This window comes from Emys orbicularis, chromosome 12 (assembly GCF_028017835.1).
Source record: "Emys orbicularis isolate rEmyOrb1 chromosome 12, rEmyOrb1.hap1, whole genome shotgun sequence".
Taxonomy (NCBI): Eukaryota; Metazoa; Chordata; order Testudines; family Emydidae; genus Emys; species Emys orbicularis.
Genome location: NC_088694.1, coordinates 35,503,306 through 35,530,159, shown reverse-complemented (window position 1 = coordinate 35,530,159; position 26,854 = coordinate 35,503,306). Strand labels below are relative to the sequence as shown.

The 26,854-nt window shown below is 43.8% G+C and overlaps 2 protein-coding genes across 2 annotated transcripts; one reads left to right on the top strand and one right to left on the bottom strand.

Annotated features, from left to right (window-relative positions):
- Positions 1-10,101: 10,101 nt before the first annotated feature.
- Positions 10,102-11,121, top strand: LOC135886054 (olfactory receptor 10A7-like). Its single transcript, XM_065413943.1, has one exon. The coding sequence runs from the start codon at positions 10,102-10,104 to the stop codon at positions 11,119-11,121; it is 1,020 nt and encodes a 339-aa protein (XP_065270015.1).
- Positions 11,122-15,957: 4,836 nt separating this feature from the next.
- LOC135886028 (olfactory receptor 11A1-like) lies at positions 15,958-16,926 on the bottom strand. The gene has a single exon (XM_065413919.1). The coding sequence runs from the start codon at positions 16,924-16,926 to the stop codon at positions 15,958-15,960; it is 969 nt and encodes a 322-aa protein (XP_065269991.1).
- Between the last annotated feature and the right edge of the window lie 9,928 nt (positions 16,927-26,854).

Genomic DNA, 26,854 nt, shown 5'->3' with positions numbered 1-26,854 from the left:
AAATTTTCCCGGGAGAGTGCATCAGCCACTTTGTTAGAAGCCCCTGAAATGTGTTGTATTTCAAAATCAAAATCTTGGAGAGCTAAACTCCACGGAAGAAGTTTTTTGTTATTCCCCTTGGCAGTATGAAGCCACTGTAGCACAGCATGGTCTGTTTGTAGTTGGAAACGCCGTCCCCAAACATATGGGCGTAGCTTTTCCAGCGCGTACACAATGGCGTAGCATTCCTTTTCGCTGATTGACCAGTGGCTTTCCCTCTCAGACAGTTTCTTGCTGAGAAACACGACAGGATGGAATTCTTGATCCGGTCCTTCCTGCATTAAAACTGCTCCCACGCCTCGCTCGGACGCATCTGTGGTTACTAGGAACGGTTTGTCAAAGTCTGGGGCCCTTAGCACAGGGTCAGACATGAGTGTCGCCTTAAGCTGGTTAAAGGCCTTTTGACACTCATCGGTCCACTGAACTGCATTTGGCTGTTTCTTTCTGGTTAGGTCTGTCAGCGGGGCGGCGATTTGGCTGTAGTGTGGTACAAATCGCCTATAATATCCGGCCAAGCCTAAGAAGGATTGGACCTGGAACCGGCTTTGACTTTGGAACCGGCCACTTTTGGATAGCATCCACTTTGGCCTGTAGGGGATTTATAGTTTCTTGACCCACCTGGTGCCCCAGGTAAGTCACTCTGTTGTGGCCTATTTGACACTTTTTAGCCTTAACAGTTAGTCCTGCCTGCCGGATGCGCTCGAAAACTTTTTCCAGGTGCTCCGGGTGTTCTGTCCATGAATCAGAAAAAATGGCCACATCATCGAGGTAGGCAACTGCAGATTCTCCCAATCCCGCTAGGAGACCATCTACAAGTCTTTGGAAGGTGGCGGGTGCATTTCGCAACCCGAAAGGGAGTACACTGAATTCATACACCCCTGCCTGGGTGACGAACGCTGACCTTTCCTTAGTGGGTTCATCTAGTGGTACTTGCCAGTACCCTTTGGTTAAGTCTAAAGTAGAGATGAATTGGCCATGTCCCAATTTCTCCAATAGCTCATCTGTGTGTGGCATTGGATAGTTGTCAGGACGAGTTACAGCATTTAGCTTACGGTAGTCCACGCAAAAGCGTATTTCCCCATCTGGTTTGGGAACTAGAACCACTGGAGATGCCCATGCACTGTTAGAGGGGTGGATTATACCCATCTGTAGCATGTCCTGGATCTCCCTTTGTATAGCAGTTTGGGCATGAGGTGACTCCCGGTAGGGTGGGGTTCTAATTGGGTGAGCATTACCTGTGTCAATGGAGTGGTATGCCCGTTCGGTCCATCCTGGAGTGGCTGAGAAAATTGGTGCAAAGCTTGTGCACAGCTCCTTGATCTGCTGTCGCTGCAGATGTCCAAGGGTCGTGGAGAGGTTCACCTCTTCCACGCCACCATCACTTTTTCCTTCATAGTAGACACCTTCAGGCCACTCCGCGTCATCTGTTTCCTGGGCTGTAAACTGGAAAACATTTAATTCTCTGGAATAAAAGGGCTTAAGAGAATTAACATGGTATACCTTAGGCTTTATGTGGGAGGTGGGGGAGGCTATGAGATAGTTAACAGCTCCTAGGTGCTCCTGGACCGTGAATGGTCCTTCCCATGATGCTTCCATTTTATGGGCCTGGAGCGCCTTTAAGACCATGACTTGGTCTCCTACTTTGAAGGACCGTTCTCTGGAATGTTTATCATACCAGGCCTTTTGCTCTTCCTGAGCATCCTTGAGGTTTTCTTTAGCAAGGGCTAAAGAGTGTCGGAGGGTGCTTTGTAGGTTGCTTACAAAGTCTAGAATGTTAGTTCCTGGAGAAGGCGTAAACCCCTCCCATTGCTGCTTCACCAACTGTAATGGACCCTTAACCTCACGGCCATACACAAGTTCAAATGGTGAAAACCCTAAACTGGGATGTGGTACAGCCCTGTAGGCAAAAAGCAACTGCTGCAATACTAGGTCCCAATCATTGGAGTGTTCATTTACGAATTTACGTATCATGGCCCCCAAAGTTCCATTAAATCTCTCCACCAGGCCATTGGTTTGATGGTGATAAGGGGTGGCAACCAAGTGATTCACCCCATGAGCTTCCCACAGGTTTTCCATGGTCCCTGCTAGGAAATTAGTTCCCGAATCTGTAAGGATGTCGGAAGGCCAACCTACCCTGGCAAAAATGTCTGCTAATGCCTGGCACACACTTTTAGCGCTGGTGTTGCTTAAGGGTACTGCTTCCCTCCATCGGGTAGCAAAATCCATGAAAGTCAGTATGTACTGCTTTCCTCTGGGTGTCTTCTTTGGGAAAGGACCCAGAATATTCACAGCTACTCGCTGAAATGGGACCTCAATTATGGGTAGTGGCTGGAGAGGGGCTTTAACCTGGTCTTGGGCCTTTCCCACTCGTTGGCACACCTCACAAGACCGGACATAATTAGCAACGTCCTTGCCCATTCCCTCCCAGTGGAAGGACTTCCCCAACCAGTATTTGGTTCTGTTCACCCCAGAATGGCCACTGGGATGATCATGGGCTAAGCTCAAGAGCTTTACCCGATACTTAGTGGGAACTACCAACTGTCTTTGAGGATGCCAGTCTTCCTGGTGCCCACCAGAAAGAGTCTCCTTGTATAATAGTCCTTGTTCTACAACAAACCGGGATCGGTTAGCAGAGCTGAGAGGCAGTGGGGTGCTCCGTGCCGCCGCCCAAGCTTTCTGAAGGCTGTCATCTGCTTCCTGCTCGGCCTGGAACTGTTCCCTTGATGCTGGAGACATCAGTTCCTCCTTAGACTGTGGACTGGGGCTTGGTCCCTCTGGAAGCGATGCAGGTGCTGGGGCTGTTTCCATTGACTGTGAACCGCTGTCCGCTGGTGCACTATGTTGTATTTCAGGCTCTGGCTGAGCCTCTTGGGTAGAGTTATCTGCTGCTTCTGCCAGTTCAGGCTCGCTGGTGCCCTCTGGCGTTGGAGTTGTAGACGGGTTTGCAAGCGCTGGACTCAGTGCTGGCAATGGTTCTGGTGCTGGTTGCGTTGCCAGTTCCGGTTCTGGGACTGACTTTGGCTGGGTCTCTGGGATTGGATCCACTACGGCTGTTGCAGTCGTTGGTAGGGGATCCGGTTCCACCACCTTTGTTTGGGTCTCCGGTAACACAGACGGGGCCCTGGTGGATGGCTCAGGAACAGGGATGGGGGTGAAAGCTTGCTTAGCCTGGCTGCGGGTGACTATTCCCACCCTCTTGGCTAGCTTCATATGGTTGGCCACGTCTTCCCCCAGCAGCATGGGGATGGGATAATTGTCATAGATTGCAAAAGTCCACATTCCTGACCAGCCCTTGTACTGAACATGCAACTTGGCTGTAGGCAAGGTTACAGACTGTGACACGAAGGGTTGAATTGTCACTGGAGCCTCCGGGTTGATGAGTTTGGGGTCCACTAGGGATTGGTGGATAGTTGACACTTGTGCCCCAGTGTCCCTCCAAGCGATAACCTTCTTTCCGCCCACTCTCAAGGTTTCCCTTCGCTCCGAGGGTATGAGAGAGGCATCTGGGTCTGGGGATCTTTGGTGTGATTGTGGTGTAATGAACTGTAATCGGTTGGGGTTCTTGGGGCAGTGAGCCTTTATATGTCCCAGTTCATTACATTTAAAACATCGCCCTGCTAAGCTATCACCGGGGCGATGTTGGTTGGTGGAGACTAGTGTGGTGGGGTGAGAAGGCGTCTGGGGTTTCCCTTGGGATGTGGGTGGGGCCTTGGGTTGTCCCCGGTGGTAAGGTTTTGTTTCGGCTTGCCCCTTCTGATATTTGCTCCAACTGCTACTAGTTTTTTTCTTTTCTGTCACCTCCACCCATTTGGCTCCTATCTCCCCCGCCTCGGTTACAGTTTTGGGCTCCCATCTAGGATGTACCTTTCTATTTCCTCAGGAACACCCTCTAAAAACTGCTCCATTTTTACTAGGAAAACCAGATCTTTCTGAGATTTAACATTTGCTCCCGATACCCAGGCATCACAATTTTTGTCAATGTGGAAGGCATGTCGGGTAAATGACACATCTGGTTTCCACCTTAGGGCTCTGAACCGCCGACGGGCATGCTTGGGTGTTAGCCCCATTCTGAGTCTGGCCTTGTTTTTAAAAAGTTCATAACTGTTCATGTGTTCCTTAGGCATTTCAGCCACCACCTCTGCTAAGGGTCCACTGAGCTGCGGCCTCAGCTCTACCATGTACTGGTCTGTAGTGATGCTGTATCGAAGGCAGGCCCTTTCAAAATTTTCTATGAAGGCGTCAGTATCATCACCTGCCTTGTAGGTGGGGAATTTTCTGGGATGGGAAGTGGTACCTGGAGAGTGGTTGCTAGGATTGGCTGGTATATCCGGCCTAGCCCTTGCTAATTCCAGTTCATGCTTCCTCTCTTTTTCCCTCTCCTCCATCTCTTTTTCTTTCAGCTCTTTCTCGAGTTTTTTTAATTGAAGCAGTCTCTGATGTTTTTTTCATTTTCTTCTGCTTCTAGTCTGGCCAGTTCTAGTTTGTTAGCTACTTCTTTGGTAGTCATTTTCCTGTTTTCTTGTGCTGGGCCACACCCCTCTGCAGTTGACTGAAACTGGGATGCACTCAGCTCAGGCTGCTGCTGAGGTAACAGAGACTTTCTAACTAGCTATCCCCGAGAGGTAGAAAGAAAAAAAACAATTCAGCTTGTAAATTCCTTTTACCAGCTGTTTGCTCACTGATTGAACCCTTCTCTTAACAAAGACCCTTGTTAAAAAAACTTAACACCTCTGCCTTCAGGCAAGGAGAGATAAGATATGCATCTACCTTCAGCTCTGCTTTCCAAGCAGCTAGAAAGGAGAAAAAAATCTTACTGGCTTTTGGTTTAAAATTATCCCACCGCTCTGCCACCATGTCAAGGCTGCTTCCCCACTCTGAACTTTAGGGTACAAATGTGGGGGCCTGCATGAAAACTTCTAAGCTTAACTACCAGCTTAGATCTGGTCCGCTGCCACCACTCTTGATGCTAATTCCCTTCCCTGGGTAGCCTTGAGAGACTCTTCACCAATTCCCTGGTGAATACAGATCCAAACCCCTTGGATCTTAAAACAAGGAGAAATTAACCATCCCCCCTCCTCCCTTCCACCAACTCCTGGTGGATCAAGATCCAACCCCCTTGGATCTAAAAACAAGGAAAATCAATCAGGTTCTTAAAAAGAAGGCTTTTAATTAAAGAAAAAGGTAAAATCATCTCTGTAAAATCTGGATGGAAAATAACTTTACAGGGTAATCAAACTTAAAGAGCCCAGAGGACCCCCCTCTAGCCTTAGGTTCTAAGTTACAGCAAACAGAGGTAAACACCCTAGTAAAAGGTGCATTTACAAGTTGAGAAAACAAAGGGAAACTAACACGCCTTGCCTGGCTGTTTACTTACAAGTTTGAAATATGAGAGACTTGTTCAGAAAGATGTGGAGAGCCTGGATTGATGACTGGTCCCTCTTAGTCCCAAGAGCGAACAACCCCCAAAACAAAGAGCACAAACAAAAGCCTTCCCCCCCCCCAAGATTTGAAAGTATCTTGTCCCCTTATTGGTCCTTTGGGTCAGGTGTCAGCCAGGTTACCTGAGCTTCTTAACCCTTTACAGGTAAAAGGATTTTGGAGTCTCTGGCCAGGAGGGATTTTATAGTACTGTACACAGGAGAGCTGTTACCCTTCCCTTTATAGTTATGACAGCGACCATTGCTCCAAACTTTAAATATTCTAGCATTTCAGGTAAGCATCATCTTCCATATTTAAGAAATGTTTTGTTATGTGTCAACATTTCCTAGAGTGAAAAAATAAGTGTGAACAACATTAAAACTACTGTGTGAAATCACAGCCCTGTTGAACAGAGCATACTAAAAGAGCTTGGCTTGTTAAACCTGGCAAAACAAAGGCTGAGATTTCTCTCTATAAATACATCAGGGAGGTAAATGCAGTGTAACAAATGGGGATAAACTGGCCAGGAATAAATGTAGTCTGGATTTATGGCTTATATTGTCTTTATAAATATTGAGTTCATGGCAAACTGGGTGTGTATTACCCCAAGCTACCCTGCCATGGAGTAACAGTCCCTGTGGACACTGCTGATATGCACTAACAGTTCATTACTGTGCCTTGATCTAGTCCTCTTTGAAAGGGGATTAGATGCCTGTCAGCAGGGTCCACTCGGATAGTTAGTCCACAGCAGGCTATTGTGGGGTAGATTCACACCAACTTGTTGTGAACCAGTTGTTCACCTAGATAAGCCCTTAGATGAAGATTTCTAACAACCAGAAGAGGGAGGTTCTGGAACAGCCTCCAACAGGAGTAACAGGGACAAACAGCTTAACTAGTTTTGAGATGGGATTTGATAAATTTATGAATGGGATTACGTGAAGGGGTTGCCAGTGACAGCAGGATGAATGGGCTCCATGACTCAGTAGGGCCCTTTCAATCCTATGTCTTACATTCCTAAGTCAATGGCAAAACTCCCCTTCCCTTCTATGGGTCCAGGATTTCACCCAGCAGATGATGGATATGAGATATCGATGAGTCACCTGAATGAGGGGTCTCTTGTCTTATAAGGCAGGCACCTCTAAGAAATATGAAAGGGGCTTGTGTGAAACTGATCAGTGTAGATGTTTGGCTAGACTGGGAATTTCAGTTTCTCATTCAACAACTCAGTGTTTGAATGTGGACCTTAGCAACACCTTCTAACATGTTTGCTGGTTGTGATTAACCTTAGTGGAAAGGGGGGAAATCATGGTTGAAGTGTTTTTACCCATATCCACTGTGTGAAGCCATAACTTCTCTTCTCAAATGAAGGAAGCCGTGGGATACAACATGACAAGCCCACATGACTTATGTGTAGTGCTGGGGAGGAGCTGGTGGTCATCGTACATGTAGTTAACAATGACATAGGGAAGGATGGAAAAGAGATCTGGAGGCCAAATTTAGGCTGCTAGGTAAGAGATTGAAGCCAAGGACCTCCATTGTAGCATTTCCTGAAATTCTTCCAGTCCCAGGCTCAGGGACAGTTAGACAGGCAGAACTGCAGGGTATCAATGTGTGGATGAGACGATGGTGTAGGGAGGAGGGGTTTATATTTATAAGGAACTGGGGAAACTTTTGGGAAAGGGAGAGCCTATACAGGAAGGATGGGCTCCACCTAAACCAAAATGGAACCCGATTGCTGGCACTTAACATTAAAAAGGTTGTAAAGCAGTTTTTAAACTAAGGGCTGGGGAAAAGCCGACACATGTGGAGGAGCAAGTGGTTCGGACAGATTGGAGATTCTCTATGTCCTAGTAAGGAGGAGAGGATGGAAGATGATAAAATACAGGTAGGATCTGATGAGAAACAGTCAAATGAATAGACTCACATTCAATTACATCATGTAATGGCAGACAGCTAAAAAGTGATAAAATCTAAAAGTGCTTAAATAAAAATTCTAGAAGTCTAAATAATAAGATGGGTGAACTAGAGTGCCTTGTATTAAATGAGGATATTGATATGATAGGCATCACAGAAACTTGAAGGAATGAGGATAATGAATGGGACACACTAATACGAAGGTATACAAAATATATCAGAAGGACAGAACAGGTCATGCTGGTAGGGGAGTGGCACTATATGTGAAAGAAAGTGTATAATCAAATGAAGTAAATCTTAAATGAACCAAACTGTACCATAGAATCTCTATGGATAGAAATTCCATATTCTAATAATAAGAATATAGCAGTAGGGATATATTACCAACCACCTGACCAAGATGGTGATAGTGACTGCAAAATGCTCAGGGAGACTAGAGGGGCTATAATTTTTTTGTAAAAAAAACCTCAATAATAATGGTGGATTTCAACTATCCCCATATTGACTGGGTACATGTCACCTCAGGACGGGATGCAGAAATAAAGTGTCTTGACACCTTAAATGACAGCTTCTTGGAGCAGCTAGTCCTGAAACCCACAAGAGGAGAGGCAATTCTTGATTTAGTCCTAAGTGGAGCACAGGATCTGGTTCAAGAGGTGAATATAGCTGGACCATTTGGTAATAGTGACCATGATATAATTAAATTTAACATCCCTGTGACGGGGAAAACACCATAGCATCCCAGTACTGTAGCATTTAATTTCAGAAAGAGGGACTACACAAAAATGAGGAAGTTAGTTAAACAGAAATTAAAAGGTACAGCGCCAAAAGTGAAATCCCCGCAAACTGCATGGAAACTTTTTAATGACACCATAATAGAGACTCAATATAAATGTATACCCCAAATTAAAAAAAAAAACATGGTAAGAGAACCAAAAAAGTGCTACCATGACTAAACAACCAAGTAAAATAAACAGTGAGAGGCAAAAAGGAAGTTAAGTCCTAGTGAGAAAAATAGAAAGGATCATAAACTCTGGCAAATGAAGAGTAAAAATATAATTAGGAAGGCCAAAAAAGAATTTAAAGAACAGCTAGCCAAAGACACAAAAAGTAATAGCAAAAAAAAAAAAAAAAATTAAGTACATGAGAAGCAGGAAGCCTGTTAACCAGTGGGGCCACTAGATGATTATAAGGCCATTGCGGAGAAACTAAATTAATTATTTGCATCGGTCTTCACAGCTGGGGATGAGAGGGAAATTCCCAAACCTGAGCCATTCTTCTTAGACAAATCTCAGGGACTGTCCCAGATAGAGGTGCCATTAGAGGAGGTTTTGGAACAAATTGATAAACTACACAGTTGTAAGTCACCAGGAGCAGATGGTATTCACCCACGAGTTCTGAAGGAATTCAAATGTGAAATTGCAGAACTACTAACTGTAGTTTGTAACCTATCATTTAAATCAGCTTCTGTACCAAGTGATTGGAGAATAGTTAATGGGACCCCAATTCTTAAAAAGGGCTCCAGAGGTGATCCTGGCAATTACAGGCTGGTAAGCCTGACTTCGGTACCAGGCAAACTGGTTAAACCTATAGTAAATAATAAAATTGTCAGACACATACATGAACATAATTTCTGGGGAAGAGTCAACATGGTTTTTGTAAAAGGAAATCATGCCTCACCAATCTACTAGAATTTTTTCAAGGGGTCAACAAGCATGAGGAAAAGGGGGACCCAGTGAATATAGTGTACTTAGATTTCAGAAAGCCTTTGACAAAGTCCCTCACCAAAGGCTCTTAAGCAAAGTAAGCAGTCAAAGGTTAAGAGGGAAGGTCCTCTCATGGATTGGTAACTAGTTCAAAGATAGGAAACAAAGGGTAGGAATTAATGGTCAATTTTCAGAATGGAGAAGTAAATAATGGTGTCCCCCAGGGGTCTGTACTGGGACCAGTACTATTCAACATATTCATAAATGATATGGAAAAAGGGGTAAACAGTGAGGTGGCAAAATTTTCAGATGATACAAAATTACTCAAGATAGTTAATTCCCAAGCAGACTGTGAAGAGCTACTAAAGAATCTCTCAAAACTGGGTGACTGTTCTCCATCAGATGGTGGCCAGGAGAAAGTATAGAATCTCTGTAATGGAGAATTATGGATTAATTAACCAATGATGGAAGTTTCTTCATAACTGCCATTTGCTAATGTTTGCCTATGACCTGAACAATAAGGATGTAATTCTTTTATCAATTTCTGTCCTAGCTATTAGAATGATGGGCTATCTCCTTATTATTCACAGTAATTCTCTAACACATTTTTTCAATCCACCTAAATTCCTTTCGACACCAATGAGTTTCACAGATAAACAGTATCACAATCAAATAGATGCAAAGAATCACTGATGTGATACAAATTAAATGGGGAAAAATAAGACTGAGATTTTCAAAAGTCATGAGAATTGAAAGAAGCCTGGGGAAATCCCAGCATTGTAAATTATGCTTTAATTTGATGTTGTTATTATTATTTTGCAGATGTTGTTGCTTTGTTGTGGTTAAAGCTACATTGCCATTGTTTTCAACACTACACAAACACATAGTAAGTAACCTGAGCAGGTTCAAATCTAAATAGACAAGAAAGGTTAAAGATGGGAGGGGAATCTAAGAGAAAGAAAATGGAAAGTAAATCATAATCTTCATTTTTTTATCTTGTATTTCCTTTTCCCTAGATAAAACCATGGTGAATAGAGAACAGGGAAATCAAACATCCGTCACAGAGTTCATCCTCCTGGGATTCAAAAATATCCCTGAATTACAGACTCTTCTCTTCCTGCTCCTTCTAGTGATCTACATTGTGACCATGGCCGGGAACATCCTCATTGTTATGGTAGTTGTGGCTGATCAGCACCTTCACACCCCCATGTACTTCTTCCTGGTGAATTTGTCCTGCTTTGAGATCTGCTGCACCTCCACCATCCTGCCCAGGATGCTGGCCAGTCTCCTGACTGGGAACAGAACCATCTCCGTCAGAAACTGCTTCTTGCAATATAATTTCTTTGCTTTCATGGTAGTTGCTGAGTGTTATCTTTTATCTGTGATGTCTTATGATCGGTATTTAGCAATCTGCAAACCACTGCGTTATGCAGCCCTTATGAACGGCAAGGTCTGTGCCATGCTAGCAGCTGCTTCTTGGGTAAGTGGGTTTCTGGCTAGCACCATAATCACCTCCATGATGTCCCAATTCATTTTCTGTGGCCCGAATGAAATTGACCATTTCTTTTGTGATTTCAACCCAATAATAAAACTGTCCTGCCGTGACACCCATCTGGTTGAACTCACAGTCCTCATTCTGGCTTCAATATTCACCCTGTCCCCATTTCTTACCCTGACGTCCTATGTTTATATCATCCTCAGTATCCTGAGAATCCCTTCCAACACCGGCAGGCAAAAGGCCTTTTCCACCTGCTCCTCGCACCTCATCGTGGTGACAATTTTCTATGGGACCATAATTATTGTGTATCTGCTCCCCAAAACCAACACACTGAAAGCCCTGAACAAAGTGTTCTCAGTTTTCTACACTGTTCTGACCCCCCTGGTCAATCCGCTCATCTACAGCCTGAGAAACAGAGAGGTCAAGCAGGCCCTGCAAAAAGCTGTCAATACATTTGTAGTTTTCACAAGACTTGAGATAGTCCTACCTGCTTGTTCCACCTTGGAGAGAAAATGGGGGAAGAGAACACATTTGGAAACATTTTAATGTTTTTAACTGCATTGGAAAAGTGAAAAAAGATTGTTTTTTGCTTTTATTTTTACTCTTCTCTCACTTTTTAAATAGAAAAAGTTAAACAAGTGAGAGATTCCCCCTCCCAATTTTACTTCAATTTCTTAGCCCGTAAGAATGTGAAAAAAGTAAAAAGAACATTTAAAGCCGTGAGAAAATATTTTCTCTCACTGGAAAAGAAATAGACTTGTATCTCACTTTTCTGACAATAATACATTAAAGAAAAAGTTGGAAAACCATACATTTTTTCCACCAGAAAAATATTGAAATGAGTATAAAACAGTGAAAGGGAGAGAAAGTAACACTTTATCCTCACCTTGCCACTATTAATGCATGTTTCCAGGGGAAAGAAGTAAAAACGAAAAGTGCAGGTTTTTTCACTAGAAAAAAATGTGGGCAAAGTTGAAATGTGAAAGTGGATGGGGGAATACCCCAAAACTGAAAACATTTTTTTCAACCAAAAATAGGGAAACAAGTGGAAATATTCAGACAAAATCAGAAGTTTGTTTTCTTTCAACAATTTTCACAGAAAAATCCCCCTCAGCAGCTCTAACGGGGAGGAATCTGAATTGAATTATTGACTCTGGAAAGCAGGTTCTGGCCATTATCTGGAAAAAATTAGGGGATCATGAATATGTAACTCATTATACAGGAAGGTAAAGGAAACAGTTGATTTTAAGCACTTGACTACAAAGGGATGAATTGTGTGCTTAAATTAACCATTTTTTTTCAGAGACCTCAACAATTTTTTTCTGTCTGCTTCTGTGTTCCCTCCTAAACAGCCTGAGAAACACTTTGTGAATCAGTGACACACTGGCTGTTCTATCACTCACTCGGTTTCAGGACTAATATTTGCAGTTTCACTGAAGCTCAGGTTGCTACTTGCATGAAATTTCGTACTCATTTTTAAGGGTGTGATGCTAAGTGTGATGTACGTGTTGTCTATGTCAGATTTTGAGACATCAGAACAAGATTCAGTACAGAGATCTAAGATTGTGCTGGCAGGAAAAGAACTTGCAGGAACAATTCCAGGGTCAATTAATTTTAAACATACAATAAAAATTGAAATGAATGTTATCAGTTTATATAGATAGGTCATAAAATATTTTGATTAAAAATTACAATAAAAGAATAGTAATTCTATTAATGTGCTCATTTTGTGTCAGTCTGGTCTAGGGATGTTTCACAGCCTTTTTCACCTCAATTTTAGGTTTTTGTGAGAATCTTCTGCAATGAAAAAATCAGTTCTCAATTAGATAAATGCACCCCTGGCACCCAAAATGGGCATCATGGAAAAAGGAGGAGGGGGAGAGTGGGGAAAACAAACATAATAATAATAATAATAATTAATAATAATAATGTCTTTTCAATCATAAAACCAGAATATTTCATTCAAAAGCTACAATTTCCATTAAAGGTTTCCATTTAAAAAAGGCCATTTTCAAACATTGTTTCCGCTTCCAAATGAAAAATTTTGAGCACTTCTACATGTTTGTTTTCATTCGCACCCATTTTTTTCTTTTCCTTGGGAAGGAAACTTCAAGAAAATGGCCCCAGTTTCAGGCGTAGGTGTGGTAGATTTTCTGGCTGAGCTTGGAAGGGGAGGCAAGTCTGGGTGGGGGAAATAAATGAATATTCTCTGCCTCACACCTAGCTCTGTCTGGTATTGAGCTGTTTGACGATGTGTGCTATACTAGGATATAGCACCTTGAATTTATTGGGGATTTTCCCATTGGACTGGTCAAGTGGCTGATGAACTGGACTGGGTTTAGGCTTAAGTGGGGATTAAAGAGACTTGGGTTCTGTGCCCAACTCAGCTACAAATATCCTGTATGATTTTAGTAAAGTCCCTCAATCTTCCCTATGTCCTAGTTCCTCATCTGTAAAATGGCCGTAATCCTCCCCGACCTCACAGGGGGGTTGTGTGGAGAAAATCCATTAACGTTTGGGAGATGCTCAGACAGTCATGAGGGCACCTACACAAAGACAGAGCTCTGCACCCCGTTATGTTCCCTGGTACATCTCCTGGACTGCGATGTTTCAGCATTGAGCTTGTTAGATGGAGTGGGATTTTCCAAAAGCCATTAAGCTGTTTAGGAGACCAAATCCCAATGACTCTAGCAATGGGAGTTAGGTTCCTAAACCACTTTGGTTCTTGTGAAAATGTCACCTGGAGAGCCTGAATTCCAGCAGCTTGGTACCTACAACTGCTGACAGATTTCCCAAAAAGGCTTCACTCCCATTTTGGCAAGGAAAAGAGCCAGGTTTTCAAAAATAACAGGAGTACTTGTGGCACCTTAGAGACTAACAAATTTATTAGAGCATAAGCTTTCGTGGGCTACAACCCACTTCTTCCTTCATGAAGTTGATGGATTTCCACTCCATACGGCTAAATGCAGTGCCTTGCATAATGACAGGGTTGTAGCCCACGAAAGCTTATGCTCTAATAAATTTGTTAGTCTCTAAGGTGCCACAAGTACTCCTGTTATTTTTGCGGATACAGACTAACACGGCTGCTACTCTGAAACAGGTTTTCAAAAACGCCCATCAGCCAGCAACTCCTGAGTCAGATTTTTGACACAGTTTGTCACCCGCCATGCTGAGCGGTTTGGATAATATGGCCCTTAGTTTGTGCCCTCCCTTTGCCTCCTGCCCTGGGTTTGGCTGACCTGGCTGACTGCTAACATACCTGAGGGTATGTCTACACTGCAGTTAGACCCCCATGGCTGGACGGTGCCAGCTGACGCGGGCTGCAGGGCTGTTTAATTGCAGTGCAGACTTCCAAGCTTGGGCTGCAGTCCCTGCTTTGGGACCCTCCCACCTCGCAGGGGCCTAGAACCCAGACTCCAGCCTAAGCTCAGAAGTCTACGTTACCATGAAACAACACCACAGCCCAAACCCCATGAGCCCGGGTCAGCTGGCACAGGCCAGTCACAGGTGTCTAATTGCAGACACTCTTCCTGTGCTCTGCCTCTCCATCCTGGTCTGAGAGGTCAGGCCTAAATGAACAGATCATCCATCCACCAGCTCCCTTGGCCCTATGGGAAGGCAGAGGAAAGATTCACTCATCCTTCCCTCCCATTTCCTTGGGCCTCAAATGGGAAGCTGCTTCTCTGCTTATGGGGGTTAGTCTACACTTGATCGAGACACAAGCACTAATTTCCAGAGGACATGGTTACAGCAAAATCTCGGCTTTAATTTAAGAACAAGTTTCTAGGTTTTAAAGTTACAGTGGAAAGCTTGAGGATGGCTCCCAAGTGTAACTGAGACAGTGATATCTGCCCGAGTGTGCAGAGAGCCTGAGACAATAGCTCTCAGTGGGGAGAACTGCACCATTTATCTCAATGGAGTGTTGGAACCACTGGCCTTGGGAGGGGGGTGAGGCTCGTCCCACTGTGATCTTCACCTCCTTCTACACTCACAGTGTCCTGTGCTGAGATATGGTTGGCGGGGTCCTCCCAAGGCTAGTGGGTCCAACACTCCATTGACATGAATGGTGCAGTTCCCCCAACTGAAAGCTATTGTCTCAGGCTCTCTGCACACTCAGGCCAATGTTGCTGTGTTGGTTACATTTAAGCCAGCTTCTCCCCCTCCCCAAAGAGTGATTGTCTCAGTCTCTCCACTAACTCAGGCAGATGTCACTGTCTCAGTTACACTTGGGAGCCATTTTCAAGCTTTTCATTGTATCTAAAAAAACCTAGAAACTTGATTTTAAATGGAAGCCAAGAGTCTGATGTAGTCACATGACTCCAGGAATTCAGGCCATTTACTGTGTGTGTCTTAATTCAAATTTAGGTTACTCTCCCAGCAAAACAGCAGCTTTCAGTTTGAGGCCTGAGGAAAGTAGAGGAAAGGATGAGTGAGCCTTTCTCCTGCCTTCCAAAGAGTCAAGAGAGCTGGTGGTGGATATGTTACATCTAGAGACTATTCATTTTTTTATTTTGCCCAGTTATTTATTTTGGTGAAATATGGACTTTTTTCTGGCAATAAAAATGTTGTGGAAATTTTCTGTTCACAATGATTGGTGCCTACTTAAACCTCCATGATGGGGGGAAATGTCTGGCCATCTCCCAGCCTGGTCCTTTTCCTTAATTGGACAACACAGACTTGAGCTCCGTTTGGATTCTCTATTGTGTCTTTAGAGGCATAAGATATCATTTGAAGCAACCAGCCTGATGATAACATCATTCCTTATGTTTTATTTGTATTACATTTTCTGGCATTGATTACAAGCTTTTATTATGGAACACAGGGAAACAATATCCTGGGAACAACATGGTTACAACAACACTGCAAACAATAGAGAAGAAATGTACAGCTGGGGTTACAGCCAGGGATTTGCTTTGATATTTAGTGTTTTCTGTCGCTTACATGACTTTTCAGCTCTGTGCATTCTCAGACACTACATACCCACCTCACCCAGTGTGAATGTTTAGCCACCCCCAAAAGAGAAAAGACACCATCATCCTGTATGTGCCAGTGCTGGACACGAGAGGCTGACAGAGCTGTCCACAACCTCACTTTCCTGTGCCCTCTGTTAAATGGACACAGGGAGGGACCATAAAAACTCAGTAGCTCCAGGCAGATTATCTGCATTTATTTTTAAAGATGTATTCTGAGATTTTCAATGGGAGTTTTCAAATTAATTTCAATAGATGCTTTTTGCCCAAATCACCCAGGTAGATTTTAAAACCTCATGCTAGAGGCCAGAATTTCAAAGGTATTTTAGGTGCCTCATGGGAGTTTCAAAAGTATCTTGATTTCAAAATCCCACTTGGTGTCTAAACACTTTAACAAATTGGCCCTTAGCTATTATCTACCCATCTCTATATTCTTTGTGAAAGCCACGTATTTAGTGACTGCTTGGCTCAAGGCTTCTTTGAAGTCTCTGTTTCTCAGGCTGTAGATCAGGGGGTTTACCAGCGGAGTGAGGACCGTGTAGCAAAGAGAGAGCACTTTCTTTAGCACTCTTGGTGTATCATGTTTCGGGAGCATGTAGACAATCATTATGGTCCCATAGAAAATTGTCACCACAATGAGGTGAGAGGAGCAGGTGGAAAAGGCCTTTTGCCTCCCAGTGGTGGACGGGATTCTCAGGATGGTGGTGATGATACACACGTAGGATGTCAGGGTTAGTAGAAATGGAGGCAGAGTGAATACACAGGCTAGGACAGAAGGCAACAATGCCATAAGGTGTGTGTCCCCGCAAGCAAGATTTACCAATAGGCCGGAATCACAATAGAAATGGTCAATTTCATTTGGGCCACAGAATATGAACTGTGACATGAATAATATAAATATGGCAGTAGCCAAAGAACCATTGAACCATGACCCAGCAGCCAACTGGAGACAAAACCTGGTATTCATCAGAGCTGAATAGTGCAGGGGTTTACATATTGCTAAATACCGATCATAAGACATTGCTGCTAGAAGACAGCATTCCGTACCTGCCAGAGAACCAAAGAAGAACAGTTGTGTAAGGCAGCCACTGACTGAAATGGTCCCATCCCCAGTCAGGAGACTGGTCAGCGTCCTGGGCAGGATGGTGGAGGTGTAGCAGGTTTCCAAGCAGGACAAGTTCCCCAGGAAGAAGTACATGGGGGTGTGAAGGTGCTGATCAGTCACAACTAGCACAACAATGAGGACGTTCCCAGCCATGGTTGAGATGTAGATCACTAGGAACAGCAGGAAGAGAAGGAGCTGCAGCTCAGGGAGATCCCCGAATCCCAGGAAGATGAATTCTGTGATGGCCGTTTGATTTCTCCATTCTGTGTCGGCCATGGGTTGACATTAGGAACAAAAAAATGAACTTTGTAATCGAATCAGAAGAACAGAGAGTTAACAGTTCATCAAGTGTCATCAGTTAATTCCATAAAGATGCAAAATCTCCTTTCTCTCTCCTGATGACCAGCTGTTACATTATTGTCTAAATTTAGACATTGAGGCATGTGTCTCAGGCATAGAACTGCACACTGTGAGAGGAGCACTGGAAAATTATTTCTGCCTCTCTGCGGTGGAGGGGTTCTCAGGAAAGTGGTGATGATACAGACAATGGATGTCTGAAGAGTTACAAAGGGATCTGACTAAACTGGTTGACTGGGAAACAAAATGGCAGATAAAATTCAGTGTTGATAAATGCAAAGTAATGCACTTTGGAAAACATAATCCCAAATATACACACAAAATGAGGGTCAAAGTTAGCTGTTACCACTCAAGAAAGATCTTGGAGTCATTGTGGATAGTTCTCTGAAACATCCGCTCAGTCTGCAGCAGCAGTCAAAAAAGCAAACAGGATGTTAGGAACCATAAGGAAAGACAGATAATAAAACAGAATATATTATATTGCTATTATATCAATCCATGGTACACCCACACCTTGAATAATGAATGCAGTTCTGGTCACCCCATCTCAAAAAAAGATAGATTAGAATTGGAAAAGGTGCATAGAAGGACAATGAAAATGATTAGGGGTATTAACAAGGCTAGGTCTACACTGGGGGGAGGGATCGATTTAAGATACGCAAATTCAGCTACGCGAATAGCGTAGCTGAATTCGACGTATCCTATTCGACTTACCCCGCTGTGAGGACTGCGGCAAATCGACCGCCACGGCTCCCCTGTCGACGGCGCTTACTCCTTCTGACGAGGTGGGAGTACGCGCATCGATTCGAGGATAGATTTATCCGGCTAGATGAGACGTGATAAATCGATCCCCGAGAGATCGATTTCTACCCGCCGATCCAGGCGGGTAGTGTAGACTAGCCCCAAGAGTGTCATATGTAAGACACAAGAGGTAATGGTCCCACCCTACGTGGCGATGTGGAGGACTTAGCTGGAGTACGGGGTACAATTCTGATCACCACACATTAGGAAAGATGTGGAGAACTATGAGAAGGAAGAGTCCAAAGGACAGCAACAAAAATGATAAAGAGTTTAGGAAACTTCACCGATGAAGATAGGTGAGAACAGAAGATTGAGGTTGGACATGATAATAGTCTACACATAGGTTAAGGGTTGTTAGAAAGAAGATGGGGATAAATTGTTCTCCATGTCCACGGAAGGTAGGACAACAAGTAATGGGCTTAGTCTGCTGTAACAGAGATTTAGGTCAGATGTTAGGAAAATCTTTCTATCTCTAAGGGTAGTTAAGCTGTGGACTAGGCTTCCAAGGGTGGTTGTGGACTCCCCATCACTCGAGGATTTTTAGACCAGGTTGGCCAAACATCTGTCAGGGATGGGCTAGGTTTACTTGGTCCTGTCTAGGTGCAGGGGGCTGGGCTAGATGACCCCTTGATGTCCCTTCCAGCCCAACACTTCTATGATTCTACGAAACATTTCATTTTGACAGATTGCCATTTTCTGATGAAACTGAGTGTTGGAAAATTTCCTACCAACTTTAGTCCTTATCGTTATTCCCTGAGAGTTCAGTGGATCCACAGAGTCTTGTAGTTTCCTGCTTCAGACAAACTGAAAGAATTTGCTGCTTGCTGTTAACTCAGAGCACTTGTTCTTCAAATTCCCTCTGACTGTTGAACCTCTTTTCTTATCAGACACTGCCACTGACTCCATTCCCCCTCCCCCCCCATCACTCCATCAAACCAACTTCCACTGTTGGTGCCTTTGAATTACCCTCCCCTTCTGTGGTCTTCTCTATTGACCTGAAATAAGGGTTTCACTCAGAGCCAGAATCTCCCAGTAAACCCCTCCTGGTCCTCTCATTCCCTCTCGAGGGTTTGATCCTACCCCTCACTGCTGTTAGGGAGAGTTTCTTTCCCACTCCTCTCTGACTCTGCTTCCCGTCTGGATCCCCTGCAGAAATCACCCTGCAGCCCTCTCCTCTTTCCCTGGGTATCAGGCCCAGCTCTCTGACAGCTCCCCACATCTCTCTGAGCAGGAGAGCTCAGCTGCCTTCCTTTTTTAGGAAGCCCTGTCCCTGAGCTATCGTCTTGTCACCCAAACCTAAATTAATCGGCTGGGTTTAGAGGACAAGGCAGAGGTGGGGGCAGAGCCCATCTCCCTCCAAAGGCCAAGCCACCCTTTGCCATCCTGCTAATTTCCTCCTTACATTTTACATGTCATTTTTATGGTCCTTTCTATCTGCTTCACTTTGTTTGGATTCCCATTATGCTACTCCAGGCTTTGGCCTAGTCACACTGACCCAGAGCTCTGGCTGGTGTGAATGAACCATAACTCCATTGGACTCAATGGGCCAGATCTCTAGCTGAGAACCTTTCACAAGACATGTATCTCAATTTTCTCACTGTTAAATGGTGCTATGAACACTGACTGTCACTGCTGTGGGATGGTGAGGCTAAGACTGTTCATATTCACAAAGCCCATTCATGCCCCTGTCTGGAAGGTGGGATAGAAAAGCAGTCAGGAAGATGGTGCTCACCTGTAACCACAGAACAGCCAAAGCTTGAAGCGATGAGCTCTTGTTTCTCCATGCTCAGCAGCCAGGACACAGATTCATAAGTTGAAGTTCTTGTCTCTCTCTCTCTGCAAAATCTGGATCTTCTCAGCAAAGACACCTGCATCTACCTGAATGGACGAGCAGCTGCCGTGTGCTGTGTTAAAACATGCTCTTTCCCCTCTATTCACACAGTCCAGAGGTTACCTCATATTTGTATCCTTCTCTGTGGCAGGCTGTCTCCCCTGATTCCATCTCCAAAGGGGCTGAGCCTGGGGAGTTAGCGCTGTGTTTTCTGTGCAGTCAGTACAAACAACTGTCTTAATGCAACCAACTGCCCACACCCAGTGGACTCACATTTCTGCTCCCGGCCGTAGGAGATCATTGCTCTGCTTGGCTGAAATGTAACACATCGCTCATGGAGTGCATGGCCTTGCAGACACTGACACTGCTGAGTAATCTTTACGCATGTCAGTTATCCCATTGTCTTTAGTGGAGCAACTCCATAAGTAAGAATGGCTAAGAAAAGTGAAGCCTGTCAGACTGGTTGTTCAGGTCACGCAGTTTAACAAAAACAAAGGGTACAGAATGTAAATTTAATCTGTAGTGTGGAAGTGAAGGCTTTGTATGAAAGGAAATCCGTCTGCCACACACACACATTCAAAATGCACACACCCAATCCCAATGGAAATATTTATACCAAGGAACTTTGATATGATTATTAATTATTAATCTTTATTTGTTTAACAATATTCTCTGGCCTCTGCTGAATGATAGCAGAATCAGGGACTTGAAGATTGGTTTCCCATTGGAGGCGAAGCCAGTGATGTGGAGTCTGGATTATTTTTTGGTGTAACTTTACACAAATGAACCAGTCCTGGAACAGAGGTGGTAAGAAACAACATGCATGAAATTCCTTCTTTTAGGGCTCTTGACCCATGTGCCTAGGTCTGGTTCCAAAGAAGCCGCTCTATCCCAATATTTGAATCTATTTATGAACATTACGGCAGGAAGCAAACTCTTCTGCTGTTTGCAACAGGTCACTGCAAAAGAAACTGCATCACAAACCGAAGAGCCCTACAGCACTTCTTCAAAGACTCACAAGGAAAGACAAATAAAAACTTTTAAAACAATGTTTAACTTCGCCACCTGGTGACTACCTCCATAACTATTTTCCAATTATTCCCCTCGTGTTCCAAAGGTTCAAGGCATCTCAGAGAGCTGTCTGTTGCCTCACTCCCGAGGGACTGTCTGTGGCACCAGGGACTGACGGTGCAGTGCACTGAGAACAAGCTCTCTCAGACCTTGCACTTTTAGCACTCATTTCTGGGGACACTCACTGTAGCAGCTCCCTGCCTTCGAACTGCTCTGTGAAGTTGGTGGCAGCAAAGCAGATTCTGTCCGGGGGTGCCATATGCCGAGTCCCTTCCCGGTGACCGTTTCACTGGCCAGCCCTCAGAATGGACTCGGTTCTATGAGTGCCCATCTCCTAGCGCCCTTGCAAACCCCCAGCTGGGTCAGGACTGTCCCCATTGACCTTGGTTCTGGGTTCATTTATTTGTGTTTGCCCAAACTCCCCACCTCGAAGGGCCCTGTGAGCCTGGTGCTGTTGACTGGCCCAACCTCGTCCTTATCAGCTGGGTTTAGCCCATATAACGACCTTCCTGGTGGAGTGTGCAGATGCCACCGTTTGTGACTGGCCCCGTGTGCCCTTTGTGAGTGTAATGAGCACTAGCTGGTTTGCAGGGGCCCTGAGATGAAGATGGCAGTAAGCACAAGCTTGTTAGAAGAAGGAGCAGGTTGACCCAGAGGTGCATATGAGTACAGGCTTCTTTATTGCGATACTTGTTCCCCTGGACCCAATTGTCTAGTAAGCACGGAATTAGTTACAGCACATTCTTTTTGTTTGTTAGTATGTACACACCTACATCCGTTACAAAACCCCAAAACCCCTTATTAAGTAATGAAAACACCCATTTTGTTAGTAAACCCACCCTATCTATAGTGCACAGCATTACAAATATCACACAGGCATTTTACCTTGAAAATATATTTCTTTGCAACAATCTGTTGCCACAAATCTTCCTGGTCAGCAATTCTCAGGGGAGGGAGGAAGGGGCCATGAGCAATTCTCAGGGGAGGTAGGAAGAGGCCATAAGCCAGGGCTTGTTTATGTAGCTGGGAAAGGAAAGGGGGGGGGGATAACATTTCTTGTACCTTCTTTCACACTAATGGCATTATTCAACAGTTACATTTTTTATTCAGATACATTCTTATTAATTCTTACAAGCAACAGGGAAGGGCAAAATATGGCAACTTATTTATTAAACAAAGAACTACAGCCTTCTTATGCCTTTGTCCCCTAATGCCATGTCAGCACATTAGCAGCTTCCCAGGTCTCTACTTAACCCATACATATCCAACAAAGCTCAGATGTGACAGATGTTCTGTGCCGACGTTTACTCACAAGTTGTACCCAGAGGCAAGCATTTTTGTTGATTTTGTTGTTTTTTTACCCAAATATTTCTTATGATGAAAAATGATGTTTTTAATCTTAAAAAAATAAATAGAAATGTTGTGGGGCATTGGCTTTTCACTTATTAAATGAAAACGGAAAATGTTTTATTTTGTTTTCAAACCTGAAAAGAAAAATCAAGTTTTTTTCTCCCTTCCCATCTTTTCCAGTGAAAAATGTATAAAAACACCAGAAAAAATCCATGAAAAAATTCTAACAGAATGAAATGATTTTCTGTGTGTGTGTGAAAGGATTTCTTTCTTTCTTTCTTTCTTTCTTTCTTTCTTTCTTTCTTTCTTTCTTTCTTTCTTAAATGATTTTTTAAAATTTTACAAATGAAAAGAAATCCGGATTTTTTTTTGTTCTTCTTGATTCTTTTCTCCCCTTTTCCTCCCACATCCTTCTTTTACTGTAGAAAGGGAAAAGAGAGTAGGAAACATCCTCAAAATGGAAAAACAAACAAAAAAAGGCATTTTTCTATCATCCAAGAACTTGAAAATATATATTTTTAAAAAAAGAAAATTTAATTTGCTTGTTACTCCCTATGGCAAATACATATCAATTTTGACCAGATCTAGATGGAGCCTTGAAGATTGTTTGGCCAGGTTTATTATCTACAAAGCGCTTTATCAGCATTCCATACGCTGAGCGGGTACACTGCCTGTATGCTCGTCACAAGGCACAAGCACATTCAACGGAAAGTCATCCCTTAAGCCAGTACAAAGAATGAAGTGGTGGTACCTCCATATTTATGGGGTGAAACAAGCAACTGAAGTACCACCTTACATGCTTCATGACATCTGTTTGTTACCTCCCCTTGTACCTTACTCATGATGTCTCGGACGGAGGGGGGGAGTTGTTTGTTTTTCTACCTTTTTTCCTCTCTTCCCCCCATCTCTATTTGTCCCCACTTATGTCCTCTTTCTATTTTGCCAAAAAAATCAGGAGAAAAGGGGTGAAAAATGGAGAAAAGGATGGAAAAGTAAGGGGGGGGAGTAAAAACCCAAAAATAAATAAAAACAAAAAAACTGAAAAACTTTCATTTTGGGGTTCCATCAAATAAAATCAAAACATAATCAAAAATATATATTTTCTATACGAATTTCAACAAACAGCTGAGCTTTCCATGAACAAAAAATATTGCACCGAAACTTCTACCTGCTCTGCCAAAATGTTAGAAGATGTCAGACGTTCTCAGTATGTCATCACTTTCTCACAAACTGTTTCAACTGGCCAGAAACAGGGGAGGTGAGATGAAATCCGGCCTCTGTTCAAGTCAAGGTGGGATTTACCACTGATGTCAAGTGGGCCAAGATTTCACAGCATGGACGCTGTGTCTATGACTCAGTAAATCATCTCAGATCATCCTCATTTCTTTTCAGCCTAAAACAATTTGCTAGGGATGTGTGAACTCTTGACAAAGCCACAAACTCACTGATGACTTTGCTCACTGCATTGACTTCCTTGTTTCTCAGGATATATCTGAGAGTGTTGATCGACAGGGTCAGGATAGAACAGAATACCTAGCACTCTTTGTTCGTGTCTCAGTGCACTGCTGTTCATGCACTGCAAATAGCTTCCTCTGTGTCTCCAGCCGTCATGAGTGAGGGCCCCCTGTAGCTTCATTCCAGTTAATGGTAACAGGGCGACAGAGTAAAAGAGCAGCATTCCATTCCTGGCTACCAGTCAAATGCAGGGATAGGGACCCCAATTCTTGGGCATGAGAAAGAAAGCAGTGTCATTCGCCTAACATTGCTTCTCACCAGTCTGCTACCCCTATAAAACACCAGGCCTCTTAATTTGACCAGTTGCATTGCAAAGTTTCTCTGTGTCAGAGGACGGTACCTTGATAGCAAATTCATGCAAAACTGAAGTGAAGTTAGTTTACCCAAAAGGCTGTATTTTCATGGGGGTTGTGCATAAAAATTTTGCCTCGTGCCATTAAAAACACATTTTCAAAGAAAGTCACAGGCTGTGGTGGACCTCAGGGGGGTACAGATGGTGACAGACAGGGTCTGGGGACAAGATTTTTCCATCCATGGAGTATTTAGATAGATACAAATTTGTGGAGAAACTCCAATCTCTTGCGCCTCAAACAGTAGCCATAGTCATGAGATGAAAAATTCGGGCTTCACCCCAAAGGGGCACTGTCTGTGATCCCAAGCCCACTAGCATGAGGATGGAGAACACTGGACATCCCCTTCCTCTCATTTCCTGCCAGGCCACACAGCAGATAGGTGACAGAGCTAGGAAACAAATTCATTTTTCCAGTGCCTGGTCAACCACACCTGCAGGCATCAGCCTGGGAAGGAAGGAGATAGAGCAGCTATGCTGTTTAAATGCTGCTGCATGACTGCATAGAGTTACAGATGAGAACTTAGCATGTATACTGTACTGCACAATTGATATGAGAAAGGAGCAGCTACTTTGCATAATGGTTCCCACATGTTGGCAGAAGCTCTGGGGTGGGAAAAGGGGTAGCTATACTATATACAGACCTCTACATGGCTGTAGGAAATAAGGGATAAGAAAGGGGGCAGCTATAGGTCTAGATTGTCAGTTCTAGTAAACCCATAGCTCTCTTTACTTTAACGGGGCTACACCAATTTGCATAAGCTGGGGATCCGGCCCATTGACTCCAATGGAGCTACGGATCCTCTCCACCAGCTGGGGGTCGGGCCCACTGATTCAGTGGAGCTACATCAATTTACATCAGAGGAGCATGTTGTCTACCGACTCCAGTGCAGATATATTAGTTTACTCCAGCTGGGGATCTGGCCCATTGACACAGATGGTGTTACGTCAGTGTAAACCAGCTGGCAATCTGGCCCACTGTCATCACTCCAAAAAGTAAACTAGTGCTTCATCATGATGTGAAAGCTTTCTCCCCAGAGACTCATTAGGCTATTTCACTAAATGCAATTACACTAGGGGAAAAAACAAGTCAAGTCACAGCTAGCATTATTAAAAACAAAGCTTTGGAGACACCAAAGCTTAATGGCAATGGGTTGAAGTGAGACTACATTAAAGTTTTGGTACTTGATTGTACTTATTAAAAACTTTGAACTGGACTGGACAATATACGGTGATGCATAAATGCAATGGTTATATTGACTATGCCAGAAGGTTTACATTCATTGATGTGTGTACACACACAAATGGGCATGTATGTCCATCTGCACAAACCACTGACCAATTCTGCATGGCTTTAGATCTTCTTAACTCTGCTCTTTTTTACACTTCATGGAACAAATTTTCTTGACCTCCAGTAATGGCCTGTACTTCCAAATCCATGATAGCCTTGGTAGGTGGCAAAAAGGAAGACAGAGATTTGCAAAGGAAGGAAGCAAAGGGAAGGAAGCACCCAAATCATATTTGGATATGGGTGCCTATCTCCTTTAGGCCCCTTGGAGATCCCAGCCAAAGTTCATATTTGGTCAAGGATTAGTTCCAATATTAGCACCTCAACTACGCAGTGCCATGCTATTTAGGATTGAAAACATGGACTCTGTTCAAAAAATTCTTCACAGCTGCCTTACCCTCCCTCAAACCTTGAATACTTGGTCACGCATAAAGTTGTATACCTGAGTGTTCTATTTTATTTATTTTTTTTTTGTGAGGGCCAGGTAAAGATAGGGGAGAGGAGCTGCTATTGTGTGCATGGAGGAATGACTGAGAGGGAAATCAAAGATAAGAACATAAGGAAGGCCATACTGGGTCAGACCAAAGGTCCGTCTAGCCCAATATCCTGTCTTCCAACATTGGCCAATGCCAGGTGCCCAAGAGGGAATGAACAGAACAGGCAGTCACCCATTCCCAGCTTCTGGCAAAGAGAGGCTAGGGACACCATCCCTAGATCTTAGAAACATCAAAGGCACCAATGTTTAATGTCCTCATTTCCTTTTGCAACCATGCCAAGACACTTCAATAACCCATGCACCTCTTCCTGGGAACTTATCCTGCTTGGAGACCTGCTACACTTTCACCATCCTGCCCAGGATGCTGGCCGGTCGCCTGACTGGGGATAGGACCATTTCTGTCAGTGACTGTGTTGCACAGTTTTATTTATTTATTTTGCTTCACTTTCAGCCACAGAATGTTGTCTCTTCTCCGCAATGTTTTATAATCAGTATTTAGAGATATGCAATCCGCTACGCTACGCAGCCATTATGAACAGTAGGCTCTGCCTCGAGCTAGCAGACACGTCTTGGATAAGTGGCTGTTTGGCTACTATCATCATATCATCCTTGATGTCACAATGAACTTCCTGTGGCCCTAACAAAATCAACCCCTTCTTCTGTGATTTCACCCCAATCATAAAACTGGTGTGCAGGGACAGCAACCTGAGCATGCTATTGGATTTACTCCTGGTCTCTCTTTGCACTCTCTCCCTATTTCTATTAACCTTGTCCACCTATGTTTATATGATCATCTCCCACCTGAGAATTCCTTCTGCACCTGGCAGAAAAAAGGCCTTTTCCACCCGATATTCTCAGATCATTGTGTAAACAGTGTTCTATGGGACCATACTCATTGTGTACCTGCTACCAAAATCCAACCCACTGGCAGACCTGAACAAAGGGTGCTCTGTGCTCTGTGGTATCCTGGCCCACTGAATAACCCTCTCATATATGGTCTGAGAAAGAAGGAAGTTGATGCAATGAGCAAAGCTCTCAGTGAGTTTGTGGCCCCATCAAGAATTCAGACGCCCCTGGCAAATTGCTTGCGGCTGAAAAGAAATGAGGATGATCTGAGGTGATTCACTGAGTCATAGACACAACGTC

What these genes read in the sequence shown, in the direction of transcription:
- LOC135886028 (XM_065413919.1), bottom strand. Translation starts at nt 16,926, where the DNA reads ATGGCCGACACAGAATGGAGAAATCAAACGGCCATCACAGAATTCATC.
- LOC135886054 (XM_065413943.1), top strand. Translation starts at nt 10,102, where the DNA reads ATGGTGAATAGAGAACAGGGAAATCAAACATCCGTCACAGAGTTCATC.